General features: G+C 47.2%; 1 protein-coding gene across 2 annotated transcripts in view; it reads right to left on the bottom strand.

Moving 5' to 3' along the window:
• LOC8040056 (death domain-associated protein 6) overlaps positions 1-26035 on the bottom strand; it is a 38995-nt gene extending 12960 nt beyond the window's left edge. The window contains exons 1-9 of one of the 2 annotated variants that reach the window (XM_029985083.2): positions 25891-25999; positions 22820-22846; positions 20042-20101; positions 17603-17629; positions 15972-16067; positions 10878-11327; positions 8981-9173; positions 6060-6209; positions 3968-4152 (exon numbers count right to left, since the gene is read on the bottom strand). In XM_029985083.2, coding sequence (XP_029840943.2) covers positions 3968-4152; positions 6060-6209; positions 8981-9173; positions 10878-11327; positions 15972-16067; positions 17603-17629; positions 20042-20101; positions 22820-22846; positions 25891-25998 — 1296 coding nt within the window. In that variant the 5' untranslated portion in view covers position 25999. Of the gene's footprint in view, positions 1-3967; positions 4153-6059; positions 6210-8980; positions 9174-10877; positions 11328-15971; positions 16068-17602; positions 17630-20041; positions 20102-22819; positions 22847-25890 lie in introns of both variants that reach the window. The other variant, XM_029985084.4, reaches the window with a different exon arrangement.
• Between the last annotated feature and the right edge of the window lie 1413 nt (positions 26036-27448).

A 27448-nucleotide genomic window follows, 5' to 3' on the forward strand; every position in this document is an offset into this window, starting at 1 on the left:
CACGTGGTTCGGTCGATCCTTGCTGTCCCTCGTCTCCCTCTCTGTTCGAATGCGCTTAAGAGGCAGACGATCTGCGAACATGTCGTCCCGTGATCAATCCGTCCGCAAATCGGTCCGTCGTGTGAATCAACCGGTGTCCGGTTTTTGGACGCAAGAACCAGGAAGGCGAATGCACCAAGCAAGAAATTAATGTGTGTGTTCCTATGGCAGCTCAGTAAGACTGGCACTTCTGAACGTAAAAGCCATGAAAACACAAAAACGGGGAACATACCAATGAGGTTGCACTGTATTTCAGGGTGAAGGTACCCACAAAAAAGAAAGCTTAAGAAAAAAAAAAAAATTAATGTTTGTATTTATATGGAATAAGGTCGGCCTGCTTCTGAGGTGCGGCGACAGTGGTTTATGCCGCAGATGAGAAAGATTGCCAGTGAAGTACCATTGCTAGCCTCGGATCTTTAAAGGGCAACTCCGCTTCATTTTTGATATTTAGAAAACTATGTAGCCCTCTTCAGTATCATATAGGAAGACCCTATGTCAAATATTACGATCTAATTCCGTCTATATATTTAATAAACTGGCCAGCAAACCTTCAAGCGAGCCAAGTCGCCGAAATCTGCCAACTCTAGCGTGCGGCGCGAGGCGCAATCACCAGCGCAGTCAATGCCACGGAGTTGGAGCGGCCAACGTTGAACCACTACGTCAGAGGCATGCATATGTCATTCTCATGTTTTGTTTGTTTTTACTTCTCAGAGCGAAATTGAACGATGACGTCATGAGTTTCTCCTCCCGGTGTTGGCTGACCGGGCGTTCACGTGATCACCGTAACACGGATGCGCCTGGGATGCGCTGCCCTGCGCGCTTATCGGTCTGTTTTTCCACTCCTTTTCTCCTCTTTCGTCTTCTCCCCTTCCCCCTCGCCCCCGGGCCATCACCGTCCACGCCATGCAAAGCTCCCTGCCTGCGTCCAAAAAAAAAAAAAAAAAAGACCTCGCTCGGTTTCTTGCTCCCTCCCGAACGTCACAAGACCATGTGGTTCGACGTGACGTGCCATGACTCTGACGACCCGAGACCAATGTTGCCTGACGCAACCGAAGTTTCAGTTTCGGTATCTGCTGATGTTTAAATTAGGCTTACACAAATAAGATTCCACATTTCGCGAATCCGAAGACGTAGAGTTGTTTAGTAGTGCTTTGTGAATGTGAATCACATGGAAGCCTAAATTTTTGGAATTGAGCGGAGTTGCCCTTTAACGTGGATCAGACGGTAGTAATACACGAGCGCACGCCGGTACCATGCTCATCCAGATCGAAATGGGCAGAGATGGGGATTGAGCCCGGGACTCCCAGGTTCTGCGGAGCAAGCTTTCGCTCCACGTGCTTTGAGCTGCGCAGCGCCGACACGCTTGGTCCCCGATCCCCGAAGAAAGCCAAGTACGATGGTTCTGATACCTTAAAGAACACACGCAAAGGAAAATTAAATTTTTTTAAAACCGTCTGGTTGAGAAAAGGAAGACATAAAACAAATTTAGAACGAAAAATAAAATTTTTTAGAGCTACCACAAAATACCGGGCACGCACCCATTTAAACTTTAGAGATAATCACAAAGAAATGGGAGATGGGCGCTTGTCCGGTCATCAATTTTACATATAAACATACTGTGCGTATTTTCTCAAATCTTATAAATTTGGTAATGGGCGCTTAATGCGGAATGGGCGGATGCGCGGTATTCTACGGTATATATACGGCGCTATTCGAATTTGTAGTTGGCACCCGCGAGCGCCGTGGAAAAGTGGCCGCTATTTGTTGCATGACTGGCCGCTATTTGTCACGTGGTACTTGCACTCTTTCGTAAGCTTTTTATGGTCTCTAAAAGTTACTTATTCATCTTTGTTTCGAGTGCAACAAAAAACAAAGATTAATAAGTAAATTTTAGAACCCAAAGGAAGCTCCTGAAAAAGCGCAAGCAGATGTGATAGACCTGAGCGCCAATCAGAAGACGGCGGCGGCGCCGCGGAGCAGACGAACTTGTGCGGTGGCGGCGGCGTGGAGAAACATGTTGAAATGGTGGTGCACCCCGCTCAGCTTCTGGCGCTAACGTGAATTTGAGGTGACAGCGGCACCGCGTGATGGCGAACAGGTGTACCACGTGTTTCTGTGGCGACTCCCGCGGGCGCCAACTACAAATTCGTTTTGCACTGTAAATATAGCTCTAAAAAATTTATTTTTGGTTGTAAATTTGTTTTTTCAACCAGGCTGTCTAAAAAAAATTTCTTTTTCCTTTGCATGTGTCCTTTAAGGAACTCCGGGGAAAAGGTACCTGCGCACCTTCTGTCCGACAGAAGAACTGCGGCTGGGTGGTCCAAATGCAATTTTTAAGTGCCCATACTTTCTTCCAATAGATAATTCTGGAAATAGCCAGCGGCTCCCGTCGTGTTTTCGACGCACTACAGGGATCCAATGTATGGCGTTATAATTTTTTTAATTGAATTTATTTTATTTAGACACTAGGTCTAGGGTAACAGAGCAAAAGGCATATTGATACTGCCAGACATTGCTCAGCAGGCAAAAACAAAACAAAACAAAAAAGCATAAAAAGAAGTTAAGCAAGCAACAAAAAAAATAAAAGCAGGAAAAAAATGGACAAAGCAATAACGGCACAAGAAAAAGGTAAACAAAGATAAGGCGATGGAAGTGCGATTGCACAACCGAGTTTGTGAACACAATCAACTTAACAAAGACTTTTTTTTTTTTTTTTTTTTGCTCATTTTATTTTGGGGTTAGGGAGTCACCTAGCGTCAGCAGTGTTCGGGGAAAGGGCATTGGCTACCATTCCGACAGCGGGCACTCCCTACTCTCCCTACGCGCGCACGTGCCCTTTTCCTTGTTTTTGCCATCGTCCATTTTTTTCTCCAGAACTGTTTCTTTGTTGCGTATCTTACCATCTGTATTCTGGCTTGGCGGTCTGCCAGCCCCGCAACGCAAGCGATGCGGCTGGACTTTTCGCTATATCGAGTGTCCACGCCATGGAAGTTCCATACAAAAAAAAAACAACGCTCCTATGTGATTTTCACATAGGAGCAATTGTCAATGAAATGTTTGACGTGTTTGATATAAAAAATAGTTCGAAATACCCGAGTGTGATATAACCGGGCTCGACTGTATTACCGCGGTTGAGGCCCAAAACTAGGGTCAACGACAAAGCAGTGTAACAGTATCTAATCAGGATGCGTGGCGCAAGTGCCAAGTTCTAGATGATGTGGCACATCCAGAAAACGCCTTTAGAAAGAAGCGTGTTTCCCATAGAAAGGCGTGGGAAACTGGGCCCACGACAGGCTGCCATTAGTCGCACGTCAAAGAGCCATCTGCTGGCGCTGCTTGCAGCTTGGGTGAAGAAGAGGAGATTATCGGGCAGCTCTGATACACACGGTGTCCACACCTATGCGCTGAGAAACTGAGGGAGAGGAGGAGAGACATCAGAACGCCGAGCTCTGGTTCGAATGGTTAGCGGGTAGACCCAAGGCTGCCTGCCTTTGTCTCCAGTGCACTCGTCGAACGCGTCAGAATGCAGAATGCTGGCGTTTGGCTCTCGCGTTCAACAAGTGCAGTGGTGGAAACAAAGGCTGCTAGCTTCAGGCTCACCCACTAACCATTCGAACCAGAGGTCGGCGTTCTGATGTCCCCGCGCTCTTCTCTCCTCCCCCCCCTTCGTTTCTCGGCGCATAGACCTTTTCCATTTACTCTCATCTCAATCTGCAAATAGTAAAATAACAAAGGATAGGCAAACCGAGAATGAATGACGGATTAAGCTTTCATCCCGAATGCCTTATATCGGCGTGGTAACAGCAAAACAACGTCTTCACCCGCACTGGAAGTGATGACATTCAAGATGGCGGCTCCCTCGTGGAAAAGGTACATCTTACACGGTGGCATGGGCGGGAAAAGGTGTTGCACAATCTCGGTGCCTCACCTCGTCCATCCTGGAGCTGAAGAGTTTGCCATTCTCGTCCAGCCTAGCCCTGAGCTCGGGGTCTGCCTCCGCGGGGTCCTTGGGCACCTCCTCCTCGTCCTCCAGGTAGAGCAGGGCAAGCCGCAGCTCCTCCCGCTTGCGCCGGGCCTGGAGCTCCTGCCCCACATCCGTGAACACTTCCTTCGCTGTGGGAGGGCACAGAAGCCTGGCTCAGTAACATGAAGTCGCCACCAACAGGACCGTCTCTCACCAACGCATCCAGCCAATACCAGCTACAAGACCCCCCAAACGCCGCTGCTAGTACTAGATCCAGGCATCGCCGCTGCAGCGTCTTGCAGCATCTCACAACGAGCACGATGTCAGCACACGGTGTCGCCAAGATGGACACGTGACTTTCGTCGAGCATCAGCATGTTTGCCGCTTGGGGCAGGTCAGAGATCCACTAATGATGACTTAATGAGCAGGCCTTGAGTTGGTATTGCTCTAACCAAAAAATTATTGAAGGTGGGAAGCTCACACTAGAGGTACTGAAACTCCTCCCCACCATTTCCGTGTCTATAGTGATTAAAAGTAGCATCTAGGTCAGTGTAATACAGCGAGCGAGTCGTGGGCCCAAGTGTTGGTCAAAGTAGGTTCCCAGTCCCCCTTTCCCCATTTCTCCCACGTGCCTCTTTGTAGCCAATCGCAGCACACGGAGGAGGCCAGGGGGGGCCTTGCAGAACAACGTCTCTTTTGACCGTTAACCTCAACAGCATTTCTGGTCCAGCGCGCGTGAGCGGACTTAGTCGCTCCAAACTCAAAATGCATTTCGAGGCATAAATGTTGCATTCATTTTATTGGGGATGGGAGAGAGCGCCTGGTGACACACGTGGCATACATACAGCAGTTGAAAACAAATGTTTTGTTGGAGGTTCAGCATTCCTTGAATTAGTTTTGGATAAAGTGCCCGTAACGGAAAATTAATTACTTTTAAGACTAATTTTGGCCACTCTGCTCAGTTGCATACCAGCTTGGAGCAAGATTGCATAAAGGGGAGCTAAGACACCTAGGGCTCAGCACCCGCAGTTTTTATGTTTTTCTTTCGTCAGGAGGAAGGAAATCTGTTTCAATTAAAAAGAAGGTGCAACAAAGCAGGTTTCAACTCCTGGACAAATGTAAATTTTCAAAATTGAAAGGTGTGACAAGTGTGTCCACTTTGCCTCGGAATCAACGCAGTTAGCAAATATTTCAGGCCTCAGGCGCACCGATTCTAAATATGACCCCAAACATAGCCTTTTGAAAGGTTTTAATGTCTGGCTAGAGGCAACACTTCCACACTAAAAGACTGGTATCGCTTAGTATGCAAAAGCAGGGAAAGTGCCTTATGGCAGAATCTTCAAATGAAACTACGATAACTGGAACTTTCTACTTAAGCAAGGTGGCACTTCTGCCAATAGAAAAGGCTTTGCTCAGTCGCCCGGAATTCCACGTAGGCATTGTGAGAACGAGAGACTGAGGTTTTGGGCCCTCAAGAGCCCTTTGGGGGTACCACAGGCCCCTAAACACCCCCTCCCCCCTCTTCCGTTTCGTAGACACCCGATTGGGAGAATTTATGACGCATTAAACCGGTCGGGTCCCCAGGTAACACGACAATGAAACTCCTAACTTGGCACAAGTTTGGTAATCCTAGGAGCCTAACTTGGGCCCAATACGGCTAAGGCATTAGTCAGTGCCGGAGTAGCTTTCTTTGGCATTTCTTGACTTTCCTCTGGCTCACCACATGATAGCCAAAGTGTCACACTTGAGCCGAAGAATATGAACCGAAGAACCAGCAGTCAAGCCTAAATTTGGCACTTGCTTGGCAATTTAGGTCCAAGGATGCCAGATGATAGCCAAACTACCAGTAGTGAAGCTTTACTTTGACATTTGTTTGGTGAATTAGGGTCAAGGGAAGGTCAAATTTGGCACCATCTTGGCTTCTCTGGGCTTTTTAAGGCCCAGAATTCCCAGACAAAGACCAACATTTGGCCCAAAGAACCGTGCTACCTGGGTCGAGATTCGGCTACGGATTCTTCGCAGAGACAACAGCCGGGGAGGTGGAAAGGATCGTCACCTATCTGCTCCATCTGGGGACCCTGTAGTCCGAGGCTCGACAGTTCGTTGTGGGACTTGATGAGGCCCAGGATGTCCGTGAAGTCTGGGAAGATCTTCTTACTGTTGATCATCCTACACACTCCCTCGTTTATTTCCGGATACCGGGAACCTGCACGGTAATGTCAGTCTGTTTAGGTCAGGGGTCTCAGACACACGGCTGCGAGCCCCAGTTCCTGTCTTGAGCGCTAGAAATGGCGTGCAGATTAATTTCTGCTTGGAACGTAGCTCCTGCACTTGTAACATATTTACGTCGTTTACACTCTCCCGTTTTCATTTGTTTTGTGTTAATTTTTGCTTCCCAGCCCTTTGTCATGTTAATCGCCCGCACGACAATCCGCTACAAGGCTCCAGGCGCGAGCTCTCTGCTCAAGGACGTGCCTCGGCTGCACGAACTGTTGCTCAACAGGAGCAACTGCCGAAAATTAAGCTTTGAGCTCTGAATCCTCGCCTTCGGAAGACAGCACCAATTAGATACAAGTATTTTCTCAGACTGCTGCTATGAAAATCTTTAGGAAAGCAAAAACTCTCGTATGAAGGGATTTTTTTCTTTTTTGGGAGAAGTAGAGCTCAGTTAATTCCCAAGGGATTTCAGCAATGGAACGACAGTGTGCTCGCTCTCTTGTTCTATTAAAAAAATGTCAGCCTGTTGGCAGGTAATTTTTCTTATCACATCAGGTAAAGGCCCAAAGTAAGTAGTCCTATCAACAAATCAAAGGTCTGTTTCTTCTAGCAAAGAGCTGGAATAGGCAGTCGGACGCCACCCAATTACTTCTTTGCTACGGAGTCGTGGGCCCGCTTAGAACAAAAAAAAAAGATATACCGTAATGTACCAGGCAAGCGCCCACTCAAAATTTTGAGATAATCATGAAAAAATGGGGGATGGGCGCTTGTCCGGTCATCAGTTCTACATATCAATGCACTGTTATTATTTTCTCAGATTTTACAAATTTGGGTATGGGCGCTTAATGTGGTATGGGCGGATGCACGGTATTTTACGGTAGGTACTTCCAGCAGTACTTCAGTCATACCTAGTGTTCTGCGCTTTCAGGGTTTATTGCCAAGCAAAACCTGAGGGCATTTTTCGCGGTTTATTCTTTTTAACAACAATCCCGTGTTTTTTTTGTTTTTTTTTTAAGTTTTTGTTTTTCATTTACATAATTCTGAGTTTTTCGGATGTTTAGCGTCGTTGGCCCATGTAGAGAATGGCAGTTTGCAAGTTTAGTAAAGCAGCCTCATTATAGACAATGAGGTGGGCCTTTCACGATATAAATTACTATGTTAAAAATAATCGTCAAATTATTTAAGTGCACTCGTCTGTCTCTAATGAACCTTCTTCAGAAAAATGTGCCGAATTATTTACCGGTATTCAATGGTGCTGATGGTGCTTTTTCTATTGGCCGTGCAAACTTCTATGCTTGCGGCAAAACTCGCAGACAATCGTGTAATCGCTGCCAATCACTTCGAAATCTAAGTTGGTTTGCTACCAGGGAGTTCCCCTTTCTGCCCGTCGCGTGGAGGCATAGAAAAGTCGGACTGGATTTCTCTAATCCCCGTCACCAACGCAAGTGTCGAGTTCGACCTACAAAAAAAAATGTATGGCAAATTGTTAGGCAATGGTGTTCCATACGTGAACCGTTCTAGCATCACAAACATTTAGGGATTCTCTTCCAGATGCCTAGATTCATGGCGCTCTTCGTCAGAGAGTGTACCATGTGTACACTTGATAGTTTTTCCTAGAGTGAAACGATACTACTGCTAATTGGGCTCGTAAACCTGGCGATCTTCCAGAGTCTTCCATACTTGCGAGCTTTTCTCCCTCAGTGTGCACAGGTGGTCGAGCTCCTCCTCGCTTACCCCTCTGGTCACATGACATCCCTGTTAACCAATCAGAGTCGAGCCTCGCAACCACGCTTTTGTCTAAGCTGCACAAAATGCTGAACACTTGGCCAAAGAATGTTTCACGTTGAGGAAGGCTCTAAGAGGAGCAGCAGGGGAGGCAAGACGTGTTTACTATTGTCTTAGGGAAATTACCTCCTTTTTTTGATAAGGGGTCGAAAGACATTATTGTTTGACTTATTACAAAACAAAAGAGGAAACAAAATAATAATATCTAAAAATCCCTGGATTGGTGCGCGGGCACAACCCTCACCTCTCGGCCGAGGGGCAAAGTAGAGTTCTCTGCATAGCGCAATGTGAACAGCTCCGAAGTCCCACTAACAGTTATCAGCATGAAATGGCACTCTTTCTAGTCGTCCACCGGTGAGGAGTGGATGTCTCCTGTGAGCAACGGCACCATGCGACCCGTCTGTCTACTGGTGCGTTCCTCATGTTTGTTTTCGTCAACTCAATATGCGCCTGGTGACATTTCGACCGACTAAAAACCAACGCCACGAGCCAGGCGGTACATATGGCACACACCCGTCCAGCCAGAGCTCACTCTGCAACCGGCCAGTCGAGGAAACTCTAGCGGCCAAGAGTCCAAACGACAAGATGCTCGTGTTTTGCCATCCAACTGCGTCGGATGGCAAAAGACGAGCTGCGAGACATAATTTTTTCTATCGTGGGTTGCATCACATCCAATTGTTCTGCATAGACTGGCAGCTGTCTTTTTGAATGGGCCAAACCGATCAACAACTGGATCACAAGCGGGGCAGCTTGCGTAGACGCTGGAGTTGGATTACTGTTGTTACCACCACCGTAACTGCCACTGCTCTCATCCGTTCGTAATGATCCCGTCCCATTTTGGCAACCAATGCCGAATTATACCCAATTCCGGCATCACTTGCAAAGCGCTTTCTGTAATTTCTTTTTTTTTCTTTCATTTTTTGCTTGAGGACGCTCTGACGCAGGGGTGGCGAGGCTTGGCCAACGAGTGCTCACCGGAGTAGCGGAACTTCTTCTCGTCCTCTCGGCCGGTCAGGGGTCGCCTCCCCTGCAGCTCGCACAGCTTCCACCAGACTTTTACAAACTTCTTCTTGTAGCGGTCCTCCATGATGTAGGGTGAGTTGATGTCGTCCTCCGAGTCCCAGTCCACCTCCTTCTTGCGGAGCTTCTTGATGGCCCTGTGCAGCTTCTGCAGGCGGGCAAGGAGAGGCACGATGTGACGCTTCGGGGGTCGATGCCACCTAGAGGGCCTTTCCCTTCCAAACGTCGTCGCCAGTGGATCCACGCGGCGCCTCCTACCTTGCATCAGCGTCGCGTCCTGCACCCTCTCAAGGGCGAGTGCGACGCTAGTACGCAACGACACAAAGACGGACGCGTCTGCCACTTTGCGGTGTCTGTCGCCGAGCTTCGGCGTATTTGCTGCTCGGGGCGGGTCGGGGATCCACTAACAATGACGCAATGTGCAGGCTTTGTCTCCTAGGCAATACTGGCGAAGCACGTAGCCGTTAAAAATCGTCATATGGCTCTACATTCTGTTTCATCTCCGAGGAACAACGCACTCGTAAAACATTCTTTTCTTTTAAACTGCCTGGTTAGGTTACGCACGTCGCAATATTAATTTCCTTAGTGAAAAAGGAGTGATTACAATATTTATACTGCAATGTACAATTGAGCTGGAGCTGTGGGTGCAGCGTCTTCCTCTCTACTCTTTTCTCAGCTTGCGGAGGGTGAAGGTGTGGACGGAGGGCGCAGGCGTGGAGGACAGCAACACTGCCTAGAAGACAAGGCCGTAGTGCTCAGATTTTTGCGGCACTGGCGAAGGCCAACGCTGGACACAGATGGGAAACGAGTGCTGCGTCAGCCCTCGGCTTCGAGTCAAGTTGGAGCCGAACGCTGATGCCATCGTCGTGTCCAATCTGCGCCCAGCATTCGCCTTCGCTGATAACGCCATCTCACTCAGCACTACGGCTTTTTGTCCCGCACAAACCACACTCCATGAGAGCTTTGTGCTGGATTTTTCTTTCTTTATATTATTTATTAATGCGAAAGCATTAACTGTGTAGCATTCTATTTCTTTTCCTTTTCCTTAAGCTACTTTTTAAATTTGTGCCCCCCTCCCTCAACATCTGGCAATTATCCATTCCCAAGTGACAATCAATTTACAAGAATAGTGTGAAACCTACAAAAAGGACAAAGGTGGGTCGAGACGTCTTTCGATTTCTTGCAATGTTACCACCACGCTCTAACTCGTCAAGACGACCCTTTTCTCGGTCGTTTCACAAAGGGGAGGGACTGAGGCTCAAGGGTTCCGCAACTCACGACTCACTTATGCGCCGCAGAAAACATCGCAAATGTTTGCCAGGCAGACCAGGTAGCTCCAAATCTGACGTTTGTGTTTATACGCCTAAGGCCGTCCCCGTCTTGGAGGTGTAACGACACTGGTTTAGGCCGTAGATGAGAAACTTAGCCAGTGCAGTACGACCATTAGCCTGGGGTCTTTAACGCACATCATGCAGCAGTGACACACGACCATTTGCCGGTACAATGCTAATCCGAATTGAAACAGGCAGAGGAGAGGATGGAGGCCAGGGTTCCTGGGTTCTGTACGCGAGCTTTCGCTCCACCAGTGCACCGCAGCTCAGAGCACGGGGAGTTACCGCTCATTCACACTGGAAGCGGATCCGCGTTCGCAAAGCGCTTGCGAACGCGGTTGTTTAAAGATCCAGTACAATTGCACGCGCACTCGATGACATCAAGTGCACATGCAATTGTACTGAATCTTTATACAACCGTGTTTGCAACCGCTTTGCGAACGCGGATCCGCTTCCAGTGTGAATGAGCAGTAAAAGTTTGCGTGTCATGAGCTTTGCGCGAGTGTCAGCCGCACACTCACGCGAAGGTGCTTCTCCAGCTGCCGAATCTGCTTCTGTCGTTTAAGGTCCTTTACGTCCCCCTCGTTCGATGCAGCGGTGCCGCTGTCTTCAGCCACCTCCTCCCCGTTGGCCGACGTCGTTCCGCCATTGTCCGTGGTCGTCTCGTTGGCGGCCGCACCCCCAGAACGATCGGCTGCGGCGTCCCCGGAGGTGGAAGCCGACGGCGCGGTTGTCCCCTTGGGCTTCGGCCGCTTCTCGCGATAGGCGCGCAGTTCGTCCGTCAGGGTCTTGAGGTGCACGTACACGTTGGCGCCGTCGGCGCCCACTTTGCGCGTGAGGTCGGCCACCAGGCCTCGGAACTGTTCCGAGGCGAGGTAGTGCAGGTTGGTCTGCTGCACCAGCACGTCCACCCGCTTCAGGATGACGCCCCGGTCGTCCCTGCTCATCAGCGGCGTGCACAGCTCCAGGAACTGGGCAGAGGGAGGGACAACGCTCGTTCCCTGCACACTCTGCGGACGTAAACTGAGGGACATAGGAACATCGAGCTCCACTTAGAATGATTAGGAAGTAGACGTAAAGCCAGCTGCGTTTGTCTCCGCAACACTCGTCGAATGCAAAAGAGTTGCCGGCTGCCGGCATTCCGCGATCGACAAATGGGGGGGAGATGAGGGCAGCTAACTTTACATCTACCCCCTAATCGCCCCACCGGAGCTCGGTGTTTCGACGTCCCCGTACTCTCTCATCTCCTCCTTTCCCTCTGGCCACATAGTCCCAGAGGAGGTGAGAGGAGGAGCTTCGGGCTGCCCCTGTGCAAGACCTTCGACGCTCTAGCACCTCGTACAACCTGAGCGGAGCATGGAGAAAGGCCACAAGCGCATGCTGCAGGAGTTCAAAAGAGATGCCGTTCTCACTCTGGCAGTGATTATACCAGCAGCGACTATTCACTCCGTGCGACGCGAGTGGCGCGCCGCCGCGCGGCCGGTATCAAAGGTAGGCAGTGAGAACCCCAGAGAAAACGAAACCGAAACCACGCCGGCGTACGTTGGTACGCATTGAAGTCGGAGCGGTGCGGTTGCGCTGGGTTCAAAGCATGAAGTGCTGCCGGTGCTGCGTCATTAGGTGCTTCAATAGTTATGTGTTGCATCTCGTGGGGACAAAGTTTCATAGTTTTTTACCTCGCCGATGTTTTGTGGGACAGCGACAACGATGGACTCGTGCCGTACGACGCCAGAAATTTGGTCTCCCGATCATGTCTGCCACTGTGTCGGCACGGCTGACATATTCTACACTGCTGCTTTTGCACTCTGCATTTGTTTTCGTACCAGTAACGCCTACATGTGTTAGCGCCGATGGGACGAACTGAAATGCCATCCCACTCTCGCGGGTATGCAGTGCCAATTTTGTTGGAGGAATGCCCTCCAAAGAAGTTTCGTCCCCATCAAACGTGTCGATGATATTTCCAAACAAGTATGGCACGCAATCTGTACTTCGCGAAGAAAGATTCGAACGGTAAAAAAAAGTGACAAATATGAATCTAAAGAAAACAACAATGAAACTCGGAATCACTGGAGAATCGACGTTTGAGTATGGATGTTTATGTGGTGTGCTTTCTTTCTTGACCAGCCTCCTTTTCGATGTAGAAACGCTGACCCCTCGAGCTCTGGAGACAATTTTTTTTTCTTGGCTTTAGAGCCACCTATTGCAAAGTTGTTTGAACTGGAAGTACCGTCTACTGGTCCCTTCCTACCTGTAAAGTGTGCACCTCTCACGATGAGTGGTATTATCTTGACAGCCTTTGATGGTCAAAACTTGTTCCCATTTAGTTACGCCGCCCAAACTAAATTTCCACCTGGTTTCGCTATGCCAACTCTTTTTGGTATAACAAGTGCTGTGTCAAGTTACGGTCATGTTAAAGTACCTGTGTGCCGAAAATCAGCACCTCACACAACAGGTTACTACACAACAGCTTAAAGCAAAAGCCCTTGACGGCCAAACCGTGTGTTGGCTGACAACTTTGTTTTCTAGGCTTTAGAACCACCTTTTCGTAAAGTTGTTTCAATTGGGAGTATACAGTTTACTAGTCCCTTCCTACCTGTAAGGTCTCCATCTCCCACGACCAGTGCTATTCTCTTGACCGCCTTTCATTGTCCAAAACCGGTTCCCATTGAGTCACGCCGCCCAAACCAAATTTCCACCTGGTTTCCCTATGCCACCTCTTTTTGGTATAATAAGTACTGTGTCATGTTGCTGGCAAGTCCAAGCACCTGTGTGCCCAAATCTGCACTTTGCACAGCCCGCTATAACACAAGATTTTGGGTCCAACATTGGATATCCCTACAGCTTTATTTCTTCATTCGTTCGAACTATAACTTTCACACCTGCTGCCTTAATAAAACTTGGCACACTTCGTGCACAAACTTAGTGAACATCTCACTTGCCTCCAAATATCAACATTCCAGCAGTCCTACATTTAGAGCGACGAGAAAAATAAATTTACCACTCAGAGCAATTATGGTGGCGGCCGTCTCGCTTTTTGGAAAATTGCTCCGACTCCTTTTTCGGCTGCAACTAGAGAAATTACCCCTAATAACGACTCAAACTCAATATATAAGAAGTGGAGAACAGCTAAACGCCCTTCTGCACCAGCACTCATGCAACGTCACCCTCAACGTATCGGCTCAAAAAGCAAAAGTTTTGTCCGTGCGCGCTTCCGCCGCCACAGCCTAGCATGCAAAAAGGCGCCGCAGGCTGCTGAACGCGCCTCACGGTCGAACGCCAGCTCCTCCGCTAGCGGCGCTGCGCGCGTTTCTCAAAGCGCCCCCTATAGTTCCCGCACAGAGCGTATACCTGCGGGCTCGCAGATTTCGACGAAACCAGTCCGAGGACTCGTCGTCTGCTTTTTTTTGCTGCGCTGACTTCGAGAAGGAATGCGAAGGCAGCTAACATTATTGACTGTCTGGATGTTCCAACTGTGCCGACACCAGCACAGAGCGGGACAAGGAGACAGGTGCCACGAATGTGTCAGAATTCCTGGGACACCAAGACAGACTAAATCGGTTCAAACTTCGTTACACCCCGCAAAGATCAGCAGTGTCGCAAACTTAAATTTCTGGAAACACCGTACTGATCGTGGTAACCGCAATCCCGATTCGTAACCTGCTCTTGTCGTAGCAAAAACGGCAAACGAGGCGATGAGAAATGCGTTTCTTTCTAGAGCCTGGCATCCAGCATGAGCTCGTTGCTTTTCGTCGTGCCGTGGATGCGCTTGCGAGCTCGAGGCCCGAGCAAGGCTAGAAAGCTCGCTCTGGAGACAGGGTAACTGACGGACCTTCCTGCCACTTTAATCCTGCCAATGATTATACACTCTGTGCGGGAACTATAGGGGGCACTTTGAAAAACGCGTGTAGTGCTGCTAGCGGATGAGCTGGCATTCGACAGTGAAACCCGTTCAAAATATTGATTGGGTAGTCTTCTAACGCCATGATAAATCGCCTGACAAAAAATAAAAACAAATTTTGGGGGTTGTAAGTGTCCATTTATACCACGATTTAAGCCACACCAATATTACTAGGATAATTTTCCACAAGAGCATCTTTTTCACAAAAATCACTTCCCACAAAACTATTCCCATAAATATGTTTATTAAGGTTGTTTGTGTGTAATTTGTTGCCTTCCATGTACATTTAGTTTGTCTCGATTAAAAAGAACATCAGCCAAAAAAAAAAGTATAGCATGCTGGACACGAGCAAAATGCAGTGCTTGTGTATGACGCGGTTTATATTAAGAAAAATTTTTTGAATTAATCTGCACATTATGATATAATGAAATTTGCAGTTCATATTTTTACACTGCTTTCAGCGATTGGGCAAAGTGAAGAATTCATTTACCGCACTAATAAAGACTCAAGAAAAACGAATTATGTTTTTTTAGGTAAAGTAATTTAAATTATATATATATTTGGTTTAAACAAAAGGAAAAAAATGATTTATTTGACTTTTCCTCATTTTTTTTTTTTTTTTTAGATGTACTAGTTATTTTGCACTAATTTGATAAAAAATAAGTCCGGTGTTTCGTATTGCAGTCACCTACTGCCCACCTGCAACCCCATATGTGAAGAAACGTAATTCTCACATCCGAAAGGAGGCTGATCAAAAAGAAAGCATACCAAATAAACTGTTATTAAAAAAAAACGTTGATTGTCCAATGACTCGAAGTTTCATTGTAGTTTACCTTAGAATCCTATCTGTCACTTTTTGTACTGTTCCAATCTTTCATTATAAAGTAGAGACTGCATGCCCTACTGGTCCGGGAAGATCCTTGACTGTACACTAGGGACAAAAAGTCCTTAGAAGGCACTCCTCCAACGAAATTGGCACTGCATGCCCCCGGGTGTGGGATGGTATTTCAGTTGACCCCATCGGTGCTAACATATGTAGACGTTACTGGTACAAAAACAAACGCAGAACACAAGGCGGCAGTGTAGAATATGTCAGCTGTACCGACACAGTGGCAGACATGGTCGGGAGACCAAATTTCTCGTGTTTAATGGCATATGTCCATCGTTGTCGCTGTCCTGCAAAACATTGGCGAGTTGAAAAACGATGAAACTTTGTCCCCACGAGACACAACGCATAACTTCTTGGAGCACTTAACGACGCAGCAGTTTACGCCGTCAACCCAGCCCAACTGCACCGCTCCGACTCCGAAGTGTACCAATGTATGCAGCGTGGTTTCCTTTTGCTGGAGTACTCACTGCGTACCGTCGGTAATGACTGCGCGGAAACGCGCCGGTCGCGTCGCACAGAGTGAATATTATGTGTGCGTTGCACATAAACGCGGAAGGCTGTCACCGTGCAGTGCTGCATTCGCTCGAGCCAAGACTGCTAGGAACGTCCGAGGCTAGTTCTCTTGTTTTGTCGAGAAACCGTCTTGATTCGGTCATTTCCTTAGAATGAGTTGGGAGTCCATAAGGCTCCGTGGACCGGGTCATCTCACGGGCAATACCGTTCTCCAAGCCGACAAGCGGTCTTTGGGTAATTCAGTCGCTCCTCCATCACAGAATGAAACGCCTGGCCGAGGTCATTGGGAAGCCTATCTCGGACATGAAGGCTCACCTTGGTGAGGGCGCAGTTGGCCTTCTCCGTCATCTCCTGCAGCATTGGAGATACCTTGTAATGGGTCCGATTATAAAGCTTGTCTGCCTGCGGGAGCTACAAAAAAACATGCGTCGTTAGCCGTGACGCTTCCTCAGCTCCCCGCAACTGCGAGGAAGAAACGACCGGGGCACCCCTGCTTCTTCCAGGTTCACTTTTTAAGGACAATGAGCCACCTGTCTTGGGAAAATTGCGAGTGTCTGCAAGCTATGGCAGTTTCGTATGTGACAAAGTAGGCCACAATTCCTGTTAAAGGTGTGCCAAGGATCACCGATCACTACAACAGGAAGATTTGTCGACAACATGGTTTGAGGAAGAACGAGAATAAAAAGAGAAGGGACGTAACATTTTTATGCAATGCTGCTCAAAGTAAAGGCCAACCGCTTTGGATGCAGTCACCAGCTGCCTGTTCTCGCATAGACATTTGCCTTTCTCGGTGTCCTTGCCAATGTTAAAAAAAAACTGTGAGCATTTGGGATACTAAACAAATATCCAAACTCCTTCATTGTTTCAATAAAAAATAATGTGCCAAAGCAAAAGCCGTTCTCACCCTGCATTTCAGAATGGAATGGTAGCCCATTCCCAGAATTATTGAGCCAAAATGTTGCATGGTCCCTTTATCCCCTTAGACATTTTGGACGAGCCTAGCTCGCCAACATTGAGCCGTCCCCAAACCGTCCAGGACGAGTATGGCTAGTCTGCTTTCCCTGGTTCAGGCACTCAACTGTTTTGGACAAACCAGGCTCGCTCGTGGCTTAGTTTATAGCAGTGCAACAGATGACATCCTAATTTTTTTGTAATTTTCGCTTTTCTTTTGTTGTGTATAAAATCTGATTTTGAAGGCAACAACCTTGACATTGAGACAGCAATTAAGCAGTTGAGCGTCAAAAATTCCCAAAAACTGGAAACGATTAAAGGGTTAATAACAATGTTGCTTGAAAGCAGTGACCCTCACTGCTTTCAAGCAACGTTGTCTTTGCTCGATTCCACCTACACTAAATACCAAGGCGACCACGACTAGCCAATGCACAGAGGTTGAAATATTTCATTGACAAAAATATCTTTCATTTATATAATGCAATGCTTTTTTTTTTATATAAACTTTATTTTATCCGTATATTACACAATTTAGTTTCAACATGCATTAAAAACTAGGTAAATAAAGGTGGGCTATGATGCACGGCAATCCCCGCCAATCACAGTCTCGGCTCTCATGAGCACGACACTCCCATCTGAGGCCTGTCTGTACATTTTCCTGTTGGGTTGAGCTTTAAGTTCCCGCTCTTCCTAAAAGTTTAAAAACATGGGAGAATTTGAATTTCCTGTGCTTCAGTATTTATATTTATTATTTGTATCTATTTTTTATTTGTATCTAGTACTTGGTGTGCTTTCCCATATAAAGCTTTAGCTTTTTCGCTGTTTCTAAAAGTTTTAAAAAATGGGAGAATTTGAATTTCCTGCACTTCAGTATTTGTATTTATTATTTGTATCTATTTTTTTGTTTGTATCTATATATTTATTTGTATCTACTATTTGGTGAACTTTCCCATGTCTCAGAGTTCAAATATAGAGCCATCAAACGGAACCCTTACCTCCGGCTTTATGACAGGTACAATTGGCTGGAACAGAAGAAAGATTATGCTTAAGAAATGACACATATTTGATTTATATTTAAAGATACTGTTGGCCAGCTTTTGAGGGCCAAGGTATGAATCCATGACACAAAAATAAGTATGCGCATTCGAGCAAACGAAGCATAAAAAATGCCTAGTTCTTTGCAACAAAGGAGCAATTTATCTATCTCACTACAAAAGAGAGAGAGAGAAAACAGAGTGATGCCTGCCACGCTGTGAGGCAATTTAGTATTTCAATCACGAGCCGTGCAAGGAAAGAAAAACATCTAAAAACATTACACTGACAGCGAAACTCGCGAAGCAATTCCTCACGCTTCTGCCAAGTGTCACAGCTCATAATCTAAGGAAGACAGCCAACGAACCTTAAAGGGATAGTTCGCTGAAATTTGAAATACACCTGTCGTGTTCAGAAATAGGCTGAATATGATCCAATATGTAAATGAAAATAGCGTGTCTGTATTTTGAGCCCGATAGCCGTATTCTTTGTTATAAAATGCCCACTCTGGCAAGCGCTTGGAGAGTAGCCAGAGGAGAGCATGTGACATTCGCCGCAATCGTGACGTAATTATTTCGGGACGAGCAAAACTCCAGCGAGGCTGACGTCGAGAGGATGTCCTAGCCGTTCCAGCCACCGAAGCGGCCAAAGCGAGTCAAAAGAGAATCCCATTGAGTGGGGAGTTCCTCCCTCCCCTCTTCTCCTGTGCTGGCCGTAGAGCTGTCAGGATGACGTCAGATTCAAAGCGTGTATAGTTCTAGGTGAGACAGCTATAGTCACTACCTGTAAAGGTTCCTAGACGGGCACTACAAACGAGGCTTTAGCGACATCCACCAGGTGCTCTTTGCTAATTGTTTAATTTGTTTTTAAATTCCTTTTTGGTGTCTTTTTTAGCGAGATATTGGTGTATCCCATGTGAGACCGCTCCTTTGAACAGACATAGACCACAAAATAAGCGCCAAAATGGGGGTACTCCCGCAATTTTTTCACTGTCGCTGATTTGCCTCAAAATTGGCTCAACACAACGATTGACACGGCTGTACCTGTTCCCCAAGTATTGTGTGATAGAAAAAAAGAACATTTCGCGAAGTTTTTGAATTTTCGAATTTCGTTTTCATCTTGTTTCTCAAATCGGGAGCCGCTACTGGCAGCATTAAGTGTGACGACAGAAATGGTACAAGGGAGGCAGCAAGCCATGTTCCCAACTGATTACAAGAGGTTTGATGGTGGGAAAAGAATGCTCGGTAGCTGATTCGCTGAGAGGCATGCAAAAAACACTCAACATACTCTATTTAAAACTGCCTGTACAACCTGAAAGTCTGTACCATTTGTGGCGTCACACCACTTGAGAGCGCACTGAAGTTTGAATGCTGGTTTCGGCATCATCTTCATTTGCAGTTTTCTCAATTGCCACTTTGAATTTTGAGAAAAATAAATAGCATACTGTGAAGACTAAAGTCCGGGTTGTCAGAAGATCTCATTTGCTTGGGTAGCTCATAAAACGGCCGAAACACCTCTTTAAAGGAGTCTTTCTTTTCCTTTTTGTGCATATATAAAAGCAGCGTGCCACCCGTTTTTTTATCTCCGCAGCGTGCCACCCGTTTTTTTATCTCTTTTTTTTGTTTTAATCATCTTCAGATCACCCTTCACTGTTTTTTACCTCTTGAACTCGGTCACTAAAGAAAGGCGTTTGAAAATGCGTGCTGGGTAGCTTGCGAATTTGGTGCATGCTACCGTCACGGCTTCACAGTGCGTGCCAGCTGACTTCTTCACATGAGAGTACTGTACTTTGGTACAATTTCTGAGCACCTGTACAACCACTTCGTTTGCGTAGAACTGTGTTTGCAATAAAAAAATTAAGATTGCACAACAAAATTAAGTATATATTTGTTTTGCTCCCTTTGTTTCCCCAGCACAGCTTCTATCCCCTTCATTCTTCTTTTTTTAGCACAAATGATGTTGTGTCAAACACATCTGCTTAACGACAGAGAGCTGTGGACTTTTCTTTTTAGGAGAGTCTGTATTGGATCGTACTTGGTAGAACCGGCAACTGAACCGTTATTTTGAACTCATCACTGAACCCAAAAATGAACCGGAACAAAATGCAATACCACTGAACCCGAGCCAGAATAATGACCGGTTCGACTCCCTGGACAAATATCTATATCACAAAGTTGATCAACTGGCATGGCGTCCCACTCAGCCCATGCGTAGCCCTTGCCCAAACACACCGTTTTCTTTGTTTACAATCGGTTTGAATGTCGACTGTAATTGAAAACAGCTACAGCCAAGCCAAAAACAACCAAGTTCCATTAAACAAATTGGTGTGACATGATAAACTACCCAGTTGCGCAGATTTGTCATACAATATTGGATCGTCATGGAGACCGGGCCAAACTTACCAGTTTATGTCCATTCTGCAACAGTGAAGGTGAGTCTCGGTCGTGGCCATTCTCAGATTTCTGCAAAAGAATGAAAGAATGCAGCAAAACTGGCAACAAGCTCAATAACTCGGGACGAGTTACTACTACATTAGTATTAGTTACAAGATGACAGGAGCATGCTCGCTATCCTAAAACCAGATAACATAGGAGTGAAATCACTGCACAAGAAAGGGTGAGACGTCGTCAAAAAGTCGCCGGTTCAGGAGGTTCTGGTATGAAAAGGGAAGGAGCACCCTACAGCAAACTTGGGGGCAAAAAGATAAGCCACAATAAGGACAAAAAAGACTTTGGGGGAGCCCAATCTAGGTCATTGCAGCTCAAGAGCCAGCCGCATCTCGCTTCAGTGGTTGAGAGAGTGCCCGAGCTCGCTTGGGCATGTGTGCACATATTTTCATATCAGAACCTCCTGAACCCCGTTTTCTTCCAAGTGGCGCCGGTCATTTCTAAAAAAAAAGTAGACTACAGAAAAAGCATGCTCTGTTTTGACTTACAAGTGCACAGAATTCTGCTAGACAGTTTAAACCTGGAGAGTGGCAAAAGAGTGGACAGGAGATTGACTTCTGTAGTACATCAAAAGTGAGCCCCCCCTCTCCCCCCCCTTTCTTTTTTTTACCAACAGATTAAATTAGATGTTCATTTAGAATACATGGTGGCCATATCCCTTCTTTTGCAACTAGTGCTTGTAATTAAAATTTGTGATATTTATTAGACAGCAGATGTATAAAGGGCGGCAAGGACTGCAGTGGAGAGCGGCAAGTCACAAATCGGTCCCAAGAAAGATGTGAAAGAGAGACAGAAGAGCTCCAGATAGCAGGCACTAGGTCAGGGTGTTTGTCTTTTTGCGATGCACTGAAAAATTGTTTGTCACCTTTGGTCTTTACAATGTCTTCCAACAGTAAAACAAAACTAGTTGATGACCCTGATACCCTGACCCTGAGTTGATATTTTACCGGTTTTCCTGTTTACTAAAGCCCCGCCTGCAATTTGCACCGATCGGACCAAATTGCTAGCGGTCCGAGCAGGCAGTTTCACATGACGCTCTCCCTCTCCATGCCATGATAATCCGGTCACTGTCAATGAAGGCTCACCATCCCTGGACCACTTAAACGGAGCGTCCGGATGAACCACTGCAGTTTTGTTTGAATTCTTTCAATTTTCTCTAGGCTGCTTTGGGTCAAATCTAAGTTTAAACAAAGTTATCTCAACCTAGGGTACTGTGGCACCTAGTGTACTTGAAAAGAAAATTCTCGAAACCACGTGGTGGCAACTGACGTTTCACAAAAGCCCCGAACAAGCCAAGGGACTCAGTGAAACATCAATACCATGGGCTTCCAGGAAGTACCTTTTTTAATTTCCTCCGACCAGCTTAGACTACTATCTTTGTCGGTCCTTTGATTTAATGAGCACTGACATTCAATGCCTTTCCCCAGGCTCAATGAATGCATATGGCAGCATAGTCATATATTGAAAGTTACCTTATCACCCTTAATTTGGGGTGTTTGAGATTGTTAAGAGCCTAATGCTTGTTTTTCTTTTAACCTGTGGAAGCAGAGATTATGCTCAGATTCTGATACAGTGATGTGAGTATTTATGAAAACATCCTCTAACTAAAACTAAGGAACAAAGCAAACAAACAGGGGTTGTGTTTCTGCAGTGCTCTGTTTCAAACTACGTTGAAATGCAATGGCACTGTTTTTCTTCTACGAGGGGTGACCACACACTCCCCACACAAAACCAAACCCCTGCAAACTGGCGGCCTGCTTCTTGCAGCACAATCTTATGTCGCCCTCTCGTTTCTTCACGTAACTATCCGTCGTAATCGAACAAGCCCGCCTTGCTTCTCCATCCCTGGCCAAGCGCCGCCCTTTCTATCCCTCGCTAAGAGTCGCAGTGTATTTCCGGCGTCTCTTTGGCAAGCCGAGCACGGTCGTAATCGGCACATTGCCGCTTCCATTCGGCTAGCTCTTCAGTCTGCTCCTTCCTCTTGCGAGGGATCACCAAGGCTGCGGCGCGTGTTCTTCTCTTATTGCGCCAACTGCACAATGAGAGAGGAATGGCACATGCACAGTGCTCCTCAAACTTAATGCTGTCAAATACTAATCTATTGCCAGTTACTCAAAGCTAAATTGGTGACTGCAGCAGCTGGAATTTTTTTCCCCAGGCTGGATTGTGACTGGGGTGTCCAAACTTCAGCACATAGTTTGACCGGTGGGCCCAGGAATAGCACAAAACATGCCAAAAAAAGACCATCTTGTGGCAGAGCTAAGTTTGGAAAACACTCTACCTCATCCCCCTGCGACCCGCGGTAAAGAAAGGATGGTATGTGTATCTCATTCTACAGCATAAGCGTTTTGAAAAGACGTCTGGAATTTAACGGGAAGGTAGGGAGGGGGAGGGGCCTATGCTTCCAGATTTCCTCTTGTTGGCCTATTCCTACTGCGCCAAGGCCACAGGGCTTGTCAGACTACACGTCTCTGGTTCTATAAAAAACTGGCGAGGCAGCAACCTATAGGTGCTTTTCACTAGCGGCCATTGTTGAGTCCGTTGCAGCTCAGCGCAAGATTAAGATGAGCTTCCACAACGCTTCCGCAATATGCACTGCACACCACCGATTCTAGTTCTTCTCAGAAGTGGGAGCTAATTCTGAGCCTGCCTTGTGAACACCACACTCAGTCATGGTGGCCAGTGAATGGTGGCTAGTGAATGGTGCACAGTGAAAAATGGGGAAATAGTTACCTCAAGCTTTATGACAGGAGCGCAGGGCTAGAAGAAAAAAAAACAGAGACAGTTCACTGACTTGATGGGTGGCTGGCTAAGGAGGCACACTGCCAGACATGCCCATGGCTTTGGCCATAAGCGTGAAACAGTTGTCGTACTAAGAGTGCACGAAGGGTGGTTTCAAACAGCGCTGCATTGTTCATAAACTTCACAGTGCCCGGGCTCTCAAGAAACCAAACCTTCTTGCAGTGTTGAAGCTATGCATAGTTTTCACACGACATCTGTTTGTATGCAAATTGATGTTGCCTGCATGCAATGATTGTTGCTGCCAAGCTTCACATAAGTTAGATTTTTCCAGCTTTACAAAACAGTCCTAATGCTACATGGCGGGCCATTTTGAAACTCTCTGCATGTTTTCGTACGCACGTTGACGGCAATGAAGAACTCTAACGATAAACCTCGGGACTGGTCGGTCTTCCCTGGAGACCCGGTAAGAACCCGCTTTGTTTATATACACACACGAATGTATGAAGCTTTGATGACGTCATGCAGCCCCAACACATAGTTGCTGGGAACCCTATGTCTCCAGATTTCCTCTTGTTGACCGATTCGTGATGTGCTCAGGCCACAAAGCTTTTCAGGTCACACATCTCTGTCCCCGAAGAACCCGAAGAGCGGTTCATTTCCCTTTTGCATGCAGGATGAACCAACCTTAGAGATGAGGAGGAACGGTGGTTCCTCCTCATCTCTAAGGTGCGTTTCTGCCACCCCATACACTGTAAACTTTTCAGCCTCTAATTGTTCACCGATCTCCTCCCACTTTATTCTGTTTCTCCCTCCCTGCATGTTTATGAACCCTATGTTGAGCTGATTTTCTCTCTTACTTCTACGGAGCTTTCTCCTGCTCTTGCAGTATTCGCACCCAGGAGCTTCCTCCGACTATGGTACCGGTACAAGATGGCATTCATACATCTACACCGGTGCCCTCCTGGCTCTGTGGGTCCCCAAAAAAGCTGCAACGTGCCGACCCAGCCTCTCTCCCACTCTCCTACCTGTGTCTGGGCTGTAGTGGATTCCACCCCGTGTAAAAGGGCAGGAGTCAGCCGCATAAACTTCCCAGTTTATCTCATTTACGCCATACTCAAGCCGTCGACTCATCCCCTTTATCACCCGGTTAGCCTCAATGACCCGCCTCTCGATGTCAAGAGACTGTCTCCGCACACGTGGGATAGTGCATATTTCCATACGAACCCTCTCACTGACTGCTCTTAGTTTACCCAGTCCTGCCTCTATTTGTTTTCCCAGGTTCTGGCTTTTCCCGTTCAACACGTCGTTGAGTCCTGCGTGGATCAACACTAGGTTTTCCCCCTCCATGTTGTCCCACAATACCTCTTCTGCTTTGGCAATGGCATCTACCATGTATTTTCCTGGCTGGGCCTCTACTCGCACCCTCTTGTCCTCCTTCACCTTACCTAGCACTCCCTCTACGATCCTCGCCACGTTGGAGTCTCCCACTACTAGGACTCTCCTACCAGCCGACGGCTGCCCTCCTTCTCCTGGCACTACACTGCTACCCCCTCCATTTACCACCGGCAGCAGGTTGGGCTCTACCTAGGGTGACCATATTCCTCAAGGTAAAAAACGGGACATCCCAGCACCCGAGAGGGGGGGGGGGGATGGGGGGGGGGGGGGCGAGGGGTGTACTATAGACCGACACGCTGTTTACAAACAAGCCCACGTTTGCCCACACCAGGTGTTGGCACTGCGCATGCGCAGAAGCCAAATTCGCATGAAGTGAAGCGTCTGCGCATGCGCAGTGCCGTCGACAGCGCCACCGCAGCTGCGTGACGTCAGGGCCGCGTGTTGGTCTATAAAGATTGAGATTGGGAGAAATAATTTAATGCAAGAACTGATATTTCAAAACGTTAACGTACTACATGCGTGTTGTATTCAGTAACTCAAAAAAGTATTTCTACACACGAGTCTTCGCCTCAGAAAAAAGTGTTTGTGGGCAAGAACAGTTCTCTAAATTTTACTGGGTAAATATTTTAAAGTACCTACGGTTATTTTTATAAAATATATCTTGTAACGAATAGGCACAGTTTCGGTGTCCTTCAACTAGCTTTGTGCCAATTTCGAAACTATGCGCTCCTGTGAAAACGGGACATGATTCCTTGTTGGAACAAAAAGACGGGACGGCAGAAGCGGACCTCAAAAACGGGACTGTCCCGGCCAAAACGGGACGTCTGGTCACCCTAGCTCTACCAATCCAGCCGTTTCCTTCTCCTTTTGCACGGCTTCACTATAGGTCCTAGGAACCTCCTTCGTGCCCGCACTGCTCGCTCCCTTTCTGGCCCCCTGAACCATAGACACTACTGTCGCTGTCGACTCTCTCTTCATCTCTTCCCACTGTGCTTGTAGGTCGACCCTCTTCTCTACCTCTACTTTGAGAATGCCCTGTGATTCTGCCATCATTGCTTTTCCTTCCTCGTTCTTCCCCTTCTCTACTCTAATTACACCGATGACGCGCTCCACTCTATCCTCACACTCCTTTTTCCCCTCTTTTTAGCCCTGCCTCCAAGATACCAAGAAAAAAAATACTTAGCTTGGCAAGACGACTGCAGCTCGAAAACACGTCCGCTCCCGCCGAAATCATGTGTCGTCTTGCCCGTTATTTTATTGATCCTTGTCTCGGGGTTTAGATTATGATGCTATATACTTAACTGAGACCTACAGAAGGATATCGGGAACTGGGTTGAATACAGCAATTTTAAGGAAACTTAACGGCAGGAATGTAAACTTTTACGGCGTGTTTTGGCCCTTAGGTTTTAAAACGCAATGCAAAGATAGCTCAGCACCGTTCCAAGGAAATGAGCGCCAAAAGAACAGGGACAAAGAGTAGAATAACAACGACACAGAACGCCCTGTGTCGCTGTTATTCTATTCTTTGTCCCTGTTCTTTTGGCGCTCACCTCCCTTGATGTACCAACTGGCCCATCTAAGCATTTTATTGCGTTCCAAGGACGCTGGCTGTTCGTGTGTTTACTTGCAGCCCTTAATAACGAGAAAATAGTGCAAACCTTACTCACATCGCGTTCCAGCCGGTCTTCATCGGATCCGGAGTCCGAGATCAAAATAATTACTTCCGTGCCTCCGGAAGCTTCACAACCACCTCCACCAGCACCCGCAACCGCCATTACAGAGGGCGCAATTGTGTCAACAACGTCCGTAATCCACTACACAATCCGACAATATCCGGCTAGTTACGGCCAGTTCCGGGTTCCGGCGAACAACAGTTCGTTTGATTTTAATATTTAGTTTTGATTTTTGAGGCCATTACAATTGATTTAGGTTTTATATTTTGACTTAATTTTTAATTGGGATTGGATAGATCACTCGTTTGAAATCTGAAGGAATAAAGAAAAATTGTTGCGAAACGTCTCCACCAGAAGTCGCCATATTTCCTCAGAGCGGCGGCCATTTTGGGGAGGACGGATTGCTTTCTGATCTGTGTGTTGGAGAAAAAAAGTGCTGGCCGCTGTCGAAATGGAAGAACTAACGTGCATTTGAAGCGCCAAGGATACACGATTGGTGGATCGATCCTCTGTGATACTACGAGAGATTTTGTGCGCTTCCTGGCATTTGGCGTCGTACTGTGACCACCCCACCCGTGGATATTTCCCGATGAAAACATGAGCTGGGGACTGGAGCTCTGGGTAAGTGCGCTGCCTTTTCATCTCCCCGCCGTCCTAACCCCGGCGCTAGTTTGCGACAGAGCACACCTTGACTTGCTTCGGCACCCCGAAACAGCTTCGCATCTCGCCTTCTCCCCTGAATCAAACGTCGACGGGTGTTAGGGCTTCATCCCGAACTTATTCCGCAAAGAAAACACGTTTTCTCGATCCTTCGTTGTGATGTACTCCGAGCCATAGGCGTTGTCTCGATGCTCTGAACTGCCTGGGCGTCCGTGTTATTAATTTATTTGCGAAACTTGGCGTCGCCAAAAGCCTATTGCAGTCGGTGGAGGCAGCGGATAGGTATCGCACCCACTTCGAGCGGCATTGCTGAAGCACGCCGCAAAGGTTAGTTCTCTCTGTCAATCAATCAATCTAACGCAAGTTAAACCGTGAACTGAAGCGCCAGATCGCATTCGTTTTCGAAACTGCGTAGAAAAAAAAAAAGAAAAAAAAGTTGAGCTATTCATTCACCAGCTCATGTCGCAAGTTCTGAGCTCATGATGGTGACTCAACGCCAAGCGAGCGCTTCCGTGCAGTCACACTTGACGAGCGGCAACTATCAGTTATCTGCGTTGTATACCACGGGCAGTTCAGTCGTCGTGGCCGGTAAACAACGCAGCCGTTTCCTGCGGAATAATTGCCTCGGCGCAAGAACTCGGCACGGTGTTTCTTTCCTGTAGCCCGCGGGCTGACGTCGCCGCGTGTTGCGCGAACCGCCTGCAATGAACGGCCTCTTGCTTTTTTATATATATATACAAATATATATTTGTCTGACTTTTTTTAAGCGCGGTGGTGGGCACCATTCGTTCTAAATTCGGGTTTTCCATCGCCTCTAGCACACGGGGCTGGGTTGATAGCGGCAGCCGCGCGGTTGACCCTCCTCGAAGTCACGCAGCCCGCCGATTGCGCT

Source organism: Ixodes scapularis, unplaced genomic scaffold (genome assembly GCF_016920785.2).
Source record: "Ixodes scapularis isolate PalLabHiFi unplaced genomic scaffold, ASM1692078v2 PGA_scaffold3__209_contigs__length_174095766, whole genome shotgun sequence".
In the NCBI taxonomy this organism is placed as follows: domain Eukaryota; kingdom Metazoa; phylum Arthropoda; class Arachnida; order Ixodida; family Ixodidae; genus Ixodes; species Ixodes scapularis.